We start from the raw sequence: 8,889 nt of genomic DNA, 5'->3' as shown, positions 1-8,889 counted from the left end.
CAGCAGCATTCTGAGCAGAGCTCAGACATGTCATAGAGAAGAAACTACAGATTGAACTTCTCAGAGTCACTGTTCTCAGAATCAAGCTTTCTCTGAGATTCTCTCTGAATAATCACATAGAATTATACATCACTATATTAATTGACAAAACAGATAGTGTTGCAACAGCAGTGAGAGAGACAGAGAAAGAATCAGATACTGTTAAATTAATCAGTAGAAGAGATAATATCTCACTATAAGACACAGCTTCTACTGCTGCAGCTGCAAGAGATGCAGAAGAAGAAGAAGAAGATGTGACAATGAGAGTAATACTCTCACAGTTTATCAATACTGCTGTCTTCATCTTCAATCTATCTTTCTTAACAGTCACAGAGGCTGCAGTCACACTATGAAGATATTTAATCACTAAAAAGTATTAGAATAAGCCTTTTATTATCTTTGAAGAATGATGCTCTTATACACTTACTATTACAGATTGAGAGAGAGGGAGAAAAATATATTACAGAGAGAGAAAATCTTTTTAAAAAAATTTCACTACTACTGTTAGCTTTGTCTCTAAAATACACTACTTTTGCAGAGAATTTCATATACAGGACAGAATATAATGAGAGATCTATAAGTCACTTATTAACTACATTTTTCATATTTTAAATCAATATATAAGAAATTCACTTATCATATGTTTAATTTGAATAGAGATGAGAAAAGAAGATTTACACAGTTAGTAGAGAAACTTATCTATTTCTTTGTATCACACACAGTATATACACTGTTAAAATCAGTTAATAACTATTGTTATATAACAAAGATAATTTCTAATCTGATAATCTTGAGAGCATCAGAACTATACTCTTAAAGAGAAGAGTATTATTATACTCTCAGCTATGTTAAGATTTTATTACAGTTTTATATAGCTTATTACTTCTCTGTGAATAATTTCATTTATCTCACAGATTATTCAAACTGATTTTCAATCACTCTATGATATCATTCAGATATAATATAGAAAGATTTAATTAATAAATATAAGAATCTTACTTCTATACAAGGTCAGCAGATTACTCTTTCATAATAGTGAGATACTGCTGAGATATCACTTTAACTATTCTTACTTATAGAGTGAAAGAAGAGTATTCACTCATTATCTATATAGAATAGCTAGATGCTGACTTCTGATTAAAAAATCAGTGATTCATTTTCTTCTAGAAGAATATATACAAGAGTTACTATATTTCTTATATAATCTTCTTAGTATACTAAGTATCATATCTGTAATATTCTCACAATAATCCTGTAGCTCACAAGCTCACTATTTAAGCAAGATAGTCAAGCTCACTTATACGGCTTCTCAAACAACTACTTCTACATGATACTGCTGACTAGTCACTGCTTCAATTCCGTCACATTACAACTGCTCAGCTGCTGAATTCAGATACTCACTCTAATTATATTAAGAATATCACACATCTTTATCAAGAAATATTCATTCAATTCATTATTCTTCTCAAAAAGTATACAACTATCTCTGAATTCAGTGTTATAGATACAATGAAGATAAAAGAGAAAGCAATGATATTTCTCTATATTATTGTATAAGAATCTTTATATTAAGATACTGTGAAAAGGTTTGAGCATTCACTTGATACAGTTTTAAAATAAGAATTAACTTCTTATATAATTATAATATAACTTTTATTATTTTAAAAATACTCACTTATTTTATATAGAGTATTTCATGAGATGTTGAAAGCACTCTGTGTGCTTTACAGTCAGCTTATACAATTGTTAAAATCTTCTATAAAATATAGCAAAGACTTGCTCAGTGATAATTTTAAGCAGTGATCATTCTTTAAAGATTATATTGAAATATTAAATGATACTTATCTTTTAATATTCATTTCTTCTAATCAGCAATCTGACTAATAAAATTAAAAAGAATGAATCTCACAGAATATTCTGACAGCATGTGATTTTGAGATGAACTTTGTATATATATACTTAGAAATGAAAGAATCTGCTCATGATATACATGTTTTTAATCCAGCTCAAGAGTATGATAATCATTCAGTGAAGAAGCTCTGCTATTTTCTTGTGAATACTCATTATTTAAAAAGAGTCTATATGATATTGATTTCTTATTCTGATATATGATATTATCTCAAGAAGTTTGAAAAGACAGATAAATAATCTACTAATAAGAAGAAATTATTCAATCTTTAGCATGTCAGTTTACAGAGTGTAATTAAGTGAGTTTTTAAAGTATTCAAACAGTGATTTCAAATATATAATTAAGAAAGAGATGAATTCTTCATTATCACTTAAATCAATTTTGTTTTCATATTGATAGTACTTTATAACTTCATAAATAAGTATGAAGACCTAGATGATATTAATCTGAAGAATTTGAATGACGAAATGAAGTCAGAACAGTTAAATATAATAAATGAAAGAGAGAATAGTAATGAGATAATTAGAAGAAGATATCAGATTGCAGAGAAAATATGAGAGTTCTATAAGAGATATATTAAAAATATGAAAGATTAATCAGCAAGTCACATATAATTGATACATGAATCAAGATTACTTACATATATCTTAACAAAAATAGTTGAATTCTACACATAATTTCACTTTTAAAAATACAAAATGATAATATATTGATGTATTCATTGTATATAATATCATATTATAATTTATAAGTTAATAAAATGCTTTAAATTATCTAATCATCTCACATAAAAAGTTGTGATGTTTTAAAATATATATTTATAAGTGTAATTCATTATTATTGTAATATTGAGTAAAATTCAGTAATGTTCTTGATTATTTTGAAAGAAATAAGATACAAAAAGAATGATTTAAAAGTATTATTACTACTACTCTTATTACTACTCTCATTACTACTCTTATTACTACTTTTATCACTACTCTTATTACTACTCTTATTACTACTTCTATCACTACTCTCATCACTACTTTCATTACTACTTTTATTACTACTTTTCTCATTATTTCTTTTACTACTCTTACTACAGCTGTGGTATTCTATTCAATATCTGTATAATATAATCTCATCAAACACTGATTCAGTTATATTTCAAATCTAGATACAGCTGAGCTTCTTGAATATTAAGAAAATAGTATGAAATTATAGTATATTATTGATAAGAAATCTCACTGTCAATCTTTTAATCTTCTAACAGTAGATTCTGCATCTCACTCATAAATTGCTTGATAACTTACTCAGTTTTTCTTTCAACTTCAATCTGTATATTAATCTGACTGAGACTGTTTACAGCTGCAGTCAGATTTTAAATATTCTTATCAATATTCTCTGATTTTAAGTGTTTTTTTATATGATTGATACTTCTGAAGACTGATAAATTTATTACAAAAGATAATAAACTTTCTTCAGTTTCTGAATCTGTTATAGAAGATTCTCTCATTTCAGATATCATTGTATAATATTGAATTATAAATTAATTAGTAATAAGTCTATCAATAAGCAATTCTTCAGTAAGTTCTTGAAATTCAGAATTATATTCTTAAAAGATTTCAAGATCAGAATGTTTGAAGAAATACTCATTTATAATCTCTTTATCATTGATATAGATTTCATATCTGTGATTATATATTCAGTCAGATATCTGATTTTTATATCTTATTCAAAGTATTTAAATATATTTAATCTCTCTTTACTAATTATTATATATTTCTTTGATTATTATTCAATCTATTGACTGCTTGACAGTCTATGTGATAAGATTTCAATTCACAGATTTGAAGTTATTATTATCAGTATTTAATTCTTTCTTTTTCATCTTCAAGTGCTTAGTAAGCAGGGTCTTTTTCATTGTGAGACTTCATAATATTCTGAGATATCTGATTTAAGAAGCAAGTATTCACTTTTGAGAGATAGTAGATGTTTAATAAGAGAGTGTTTCAGAGTGTGTTTAAGAGAGTGTTTAAAAGAGTGTTTGAGAGAATAATAATAATTGAGAATCTGATCATTGACTCAGTGAGATTGAAATTATAGATATTTGAGTATTATTGTTCTTCATTTTCAGATATTGTATTGAGATATTATACTGTAACATTCTTGTTCACTTCTTTCATGAATTCTAGCTAATAATGACAGTTAAATATAGATAAATCAACCATAGATTTGAGAGAATATGATTTCAACACATCTGTGTTGATGAATGTGAAATTAAAAAAAAGCCAGTGTGAAGTGATCTCAATTATGGAATAGCATGGTGGTGCAACACCGGCTTGCTACTAAATAATTGATAAATATGCTATTTTTAATGAGATCCACTATTGTGTTCAAAAAGTACGGACGCACCGAACAGGCCCTAATCCTCAAGGAAGGCGACGCAACACCGACTTTTTTGTGCAAAACATCGCAAGTATGTACGGTACAGATCCGCAAGTGTGATAGTGGCTTATAGTGGCTTGCACTAAATACAACCCCACTGCGTCATTTCTCCGACCTCAAAAAAGCTGTTTGCAGTATCCATCTCTATGAAGCAAATCTATCAGTGCTAATGCCCTTTCCTCTCTCGCAGATTGTATGCACTAAATCATTGAAACTACTAATCACAAGATATCTTAGAAGCAGCAGATATTCGGGACGACTCAGGGGCTTTGTCCGATGAATTGGGGGGTCGGGGGGGATAAGGAAGGAAGGAGATATATATGTACTGTACCATCGCAAGAAAAAAAAGAGTCCGCTGACAGATTGCAGTTACATACACGGAGCATTATTGAACACCTTCATCATTACTGTAGTGACTGGGCTGTTCTTTGAATCAAATCCTGATATTAAGCTATCCGCCCGCCCCCTCTCCTTTCCATGAAGCCTGGTCCCAGCCGGTAATTAAGTCGGCGTCTTACATACATAAAAAACTACTGTCCCTAGGGGGTAAGTATCGGACCAGCACGGCATCTGGCTTACGGTCTGACAACGGGTGCGGGAATACGGGAAATCAGTCCCGCGCGAAAGACCTCAACCTTAACAGAGTCTATATCGAGTCATCGACGTTGTCCTGCGTATGTATGCATGGATGTGGTGAAATCGGCGAAGTTAAAACGGATCTTATGCCAGACCAATCCTGCTGATTGGCCAATTCCCCTGCCAACCTTCTAAGTCTCTGGCTTGAGATTAAACAGGTGCCGACTCCCTGCTGTCGCGCAGCTTAGGTTGCCGAGTGGACATATATCGTCAACCTGTACTGTACGTCATAATATCCCTGCCTATAAAACTTCAGGGCGACCCCCAGTTCTGCTGAGGATGGGGCTGGGCTGGTCTTCTGACATAGTTACTCTTCTTCATCTTGGATCTCCATCAGATAACTATTCTGCGCCGCTCAGCTGTCCATTACTCTTCATGGTTGAAATAACATCCTTTCATGGGTCCCTACTTATGCTGACCGAGGGCCTGACAATTTCTTCATGTCACATCGCTGTTGCATTCAAAATCTCCGTGAACAGAATTTGGGCCGTGCCAGCATGGGGAGTGTTGGGTGGATGGATGTACTATAAGTACCCCTCCCCGCGGATTGATAATGGATGCCTCTTGTTAAACGAGAGTTGAAATACAAACCGCCTTGATCCCACCTCCCTTACATCTGTGCCCACAAGCTCCGGTAACATGTTGTTTTCCACAGTCTTCCTCAAGTATGCTGTTGTTCTCCTGGCCACGCGAGCTGCGCCCCTGCCGACGACTGTGACTGGCTTTGAGCCCGAGCCTCGCCATATCTGTTTTGATGAAACTCCCAAGCTGCATTGCTATAATGGAGGGAATGACATCCCGCAGAATGTCGCAGCAGAAGATGTCAGCTTCATCGCAAGCTATCTGCGTGCCTATGGTCGGCAGACTAGAATTGGTCGATGTATGGGCTAATAACTTCCTTATTATTCATGTACATGTGCTTGGGTTGCCATCGTGCCCAACAGGCATGTTAAAGATGCCAAAATTGAAGCAGATTTTCTAACCCGTTTACTAATAGTGTTCACCATGAAGGCGGCCGATGCGCCTGACTGTGGAGAATGGGTTCTGTATGCGCGTGGCACAGCAGCAGCCTACGCCAAAAAGATCAACATGACATATGACTCGTCGATCCTCTTTGCCGATATTGCAGACACCATCGATGGTGGCAAGAAGCTGGAGGCTGACAGCATCCTCAAGTGCAACGCTGATGGTGGTTCCCTTGGTACACAGATCGCAGATCTGGCTGCTCCAGCGTACTTGACTAAAGAATATGTCGATGGCCACTTCAAGCCGGACGGCATTATCATAAAGATCGTATCGAACAAAGCGCTTTAGCTTGCGAAGAACAACGTTAACGGGCTTTCTCTTATATGGGATGTATTGTAGTGAAAACTTGACTCTGGTGGCTTAAATGGGTGGCTGTTATTGGAATTATTACTCTAGGGCCTAAAGCCATCATTTCATTCGATGAAGTTCTAAGCTAAATTCAGTTTAGCTCCATGGAGGGGTGAAATATCATGAATGAAGTTTATACTACGATAAGCTGCTCTTCACTCAGTAAATAAAACTACCATCGCTCCAGTGGCCTACATATACAAAGGAAAGCAACATGTCAGAACAGGGAAATACAAGGAATTTAAAAAGGGGTATCATACAGAAAAAAGTGGAGGGTGTTAGCAGATAAAGTATTCGAGATATCAATGCTGCTAATTTCTTGTGATATCAAACTGTTGGGTAGAATGATATCAGGTCATCCATTATAGCGTGATGGAAATGCCTTGTTTGATTTTCTGCCGTAGGAGTCTCTTGGGGTACAAGATTGATAGGTGACTGGACTGGATGGAGAGATTGTGTTGAAGACGGAACGAAAGAGCTGTACTGCTGCACACCTATATATATACCCTGTGTGCTGGATTGGAAAAGTGATGGTGCAGGCGTCAGTCTGCCTTTGGCGCCGCCCAGCTACGCCGCGGATGTGAGACTGAGCACAAAACCTCGTCGTTGAGTGGCATGGGAGGCGTGTCCTTCCAGAGGCCCTATCTATACCCCACGGGTGAGGGGCGATCTGCGAAGGGGCTCGGAGTGAGCCCCTCCCGCTGCGCCGCGATAACCTAGTGTCTTCGAGCTTACCAGCGGCCGAAAGGTGATATCCAATGAAGACCGTGTTTACCGTGCATCCACAACACATCCACTATCACTAACTTAGATAGGCTACGGATGTCTTGAAGCGGTTCACGCTTGCGAGCAGATTCCCAGCGCAGGGTTCAGGTACCCATGAATTCGAAAGGGAGTATGGAGGATCAATTCCGCAAAATTTTCAGGATGGGCTACAATAGGTGCTGTAGTGGGACGAACTGTGTGTAACCATCAATATTGAGCAGTTTTGACGAATATAAACTGTTTATTTCAATAACCCTTTGCGGAGGAGATGAAAATGGGCTGTACATAGCAAATGAAAAGTGGCTGAGCATATCGGCCGTCGATCTTGAGCCTCGCTTTTCAGTTTCCAGGCCGTCCTGGCCGAAGAGAAGGGTTGGCCGAAAAAGGGGGCGGCCCCGATACCTGGAATAGACAAACCTCGTCTATGATTATTGAAGAGTGGGATTATTATTTTCAACTCGATCTAGCTAGTGGAGGCTTACTACGACCAAAGTAGAAACTTTTCTCCCATTGGGTATTAAGAGTTTCCCTCCAAGTCGATAGAGGTGGTTATGTGCGGGTTCCTGGCTCCAATAATTGTATGTACGTGGCACCGCACAATTGGACAAGGGCAACATGACTCACAATTACCCGCGGAGGAGGCGATGATCATTCCGCGCGCTCTGAATCTTGCTGAGCAGCATGCATTAGTGAGCGGAACGGCCCGGAACGCACGGGACGAGCTATTCCCGGCGGCCTTGGCATGGCGGTTACTTATTGTCATGGGCTGCAAGCTGTCAGACGACCAGTTGCTCCTCTGAGTTTACCAACATGATTTGAAGGAAGAATTGTTTGCTGCCTGCATACATCCATGCTGAAAGACATGTGCCACTTGGCCCATCTGTATTGGTAAATGGTACTGTGCCGCTGTTATAAGTTCTATCATACCACCCTGGCATTTGATCAGTGTCAAGGTGATATGCTCTCGAACAGGCAAACTTCCAACTGAGCTTGCTTATAGCAGTCTTCCATCCCCAGACCTCTACAGTAAGAAATGGCCCTTTAACTAGAGTGCAAGCATCAGTCTAATGAATTTGAACGCTGCGGTACAGATATGAGCAATAAAAAACGCCTATTTATCTCTATTCACCACCGAGATGAAATGTCTCTTCAAGAGGGAATACGCAAGATGTACGGTGCATACCACTGGGGAGTTTTGTTAGCACCTAAGAAGTCCAACGGCCGCGACAACATGGCATACGACGTTTCGGACGGTGTTCGGTTGGATGGTGAAACTGGGCAAGACCTGAACTCGGAAAGAGATTGGTTCTTAAGGATTAAGAACAACGTGAATCTGTTGGACAGTGGGCAGTTAGTTGGTCGGGTCATGATCGGAAAAGTTCCTCCGCAAACGACAGAAAATGATCTCGAAACCATCCTCAGGGGTGTTGCTCTGCCAGATAAGGAATCAGGAGAAAGATGTCGCCATTGGGTTTGGAATGCCATATCCACTCTACAAAATGAATCAGTGATACCGAACTTTGATATTGAAGAATTCAAAGTCTGGATATTGGATTATGCCAATCAATGCCTTGCCAACCCTAGTCCAAGCAATGTTTGTGATTATAAATAGACAAACTAGTTGCGCGAAACATTTCCTGGTTCATCATAGAGTCTCCAAAGAAGGCGTTCTGCCATGAGCTCGTCCGCATATGAAGGAAGCTTAAGTTTGATGCTCTCGGGCCAGTCCGGCACCT

At 37.2% G+C, this 8,889-nt stretch overlaps 4 protein-coding genes across 6 annotated transcripts in view; 2 read left to right on the top strand and 2 right to left on the bottom strand.

The window, feature by feature from the left end:
- Window positions 1-4,333: 4,333 nt before the first annotated feature.
- Window positions 4,334-7,176, top strand: BDBG_00821. 3 transcript variants are annotated; one of them, XM_031720064.1, is made up of 4 exons: window positions 4,334-4,409; window positions 4,504-4,541; window positions 4,616-5,894; window positions 6,012-7,176. In XM_031720064.1, exons 3-4 carry the CDS (start codon window positions 5,654-5,656, stop codon window positions 6,326-6,328), a joined length of 558 nt encoding a protein of 185 aa, XP_031576058.1. In that variant the 5' UTR covers window positions 4,334-4,409; window positions 4,504-4,541; window positions 4,616-5,653; the 3' UTR covers window positions 6,329-7,176. The 3 variants fall into 3 exon arrangements, with proteins under 3 accessions (XP_031576058.1, XP_031576059.1, XP_002629575.1); XM_031720065.1 differs by having other exon boundaries at window positions 4,504-5,894; window positions 6,012-7,003; XM_002629529.2 differs by having other exon boundaries at window positions 4,334-4,700; window positions 4,748-5,894; window positions 6,012-7,003.
- On the bottom strand, window positions 6,132-7,630 carry BDBG_16204 (uncharacterized protein). Its single transcript, XM_031724202.1, has 2 exons — window positions 6,649-7,630; window positions 6,132-6,579 (listed from the first exon to the last, which is right to left on the bottom strand). Exon 1 carries the CDS (start codon window positions 7,179-7,181, stop codon window positions 6,744-6,746), a length of 438 nt encoding a protein of 145 aa, XP_031576057.1. The 5' UTR covers window positions 7,182-7,630; the 3' UTR covers window positions 6,132-6,579; window positions 6,649-6,743.
- A 282-nt stretch (window positions 7,631-7,912) lies between these two features.
- BDBG_00820 (uncharacterized protein) lies at window positions 7,913-8,797 on the top strand. The gene has a single exon (XM_031720063.1). It carries the CDS (start codon window positions 8,247-8,249, stop codon window positions 8,763-8,765), a length of 519 nt encoding a protein of 172 aa, XP_031576056.1. The 5' UTR covers window positions 7,913-8,246; the 3' UTR covers window positions 8,766-8,797.
- BDBG_16203 (uncharacterized protein) overlaps window positions 8,528-8,889 on the bottom strand; it is a gene marked incomplete at its 5' end in the record, with an annotated part of 904 nt that continues 542 nt past the window's right edge. Inside the window, one exon of the mRNA XM_031724201.1 lies at window positions 8,528-8,887. Coding sequence (XP_031576055.1) covers window positions 8,771-8,887 — 117 coding nt within the window. The 3' untranslated portion in view covers window positions 8,528-8,770. The remainder of the gene's footprint in view (window positions 8,888-8,889) is intronic.

Source organism: Blastomyces gilchristii (assembly GCF_000003855.2).
Source record: "Blastomyces gilchristii SLH14081 genomic scaffold supercont1.1, whole genome shotgun sequence".
NCBI lineage: Eukaryota > Fungi > Ascomycota > Eurotiomycetes > Onygenales > Ajellomycetaceae > Blastomyces > Blastomyces gilchristii.
The sequence above is the reverse complement of the archived record's forward strand: the minus strand, read 5'-3'. Positions and strand labels throughout refer to the sequence as shown.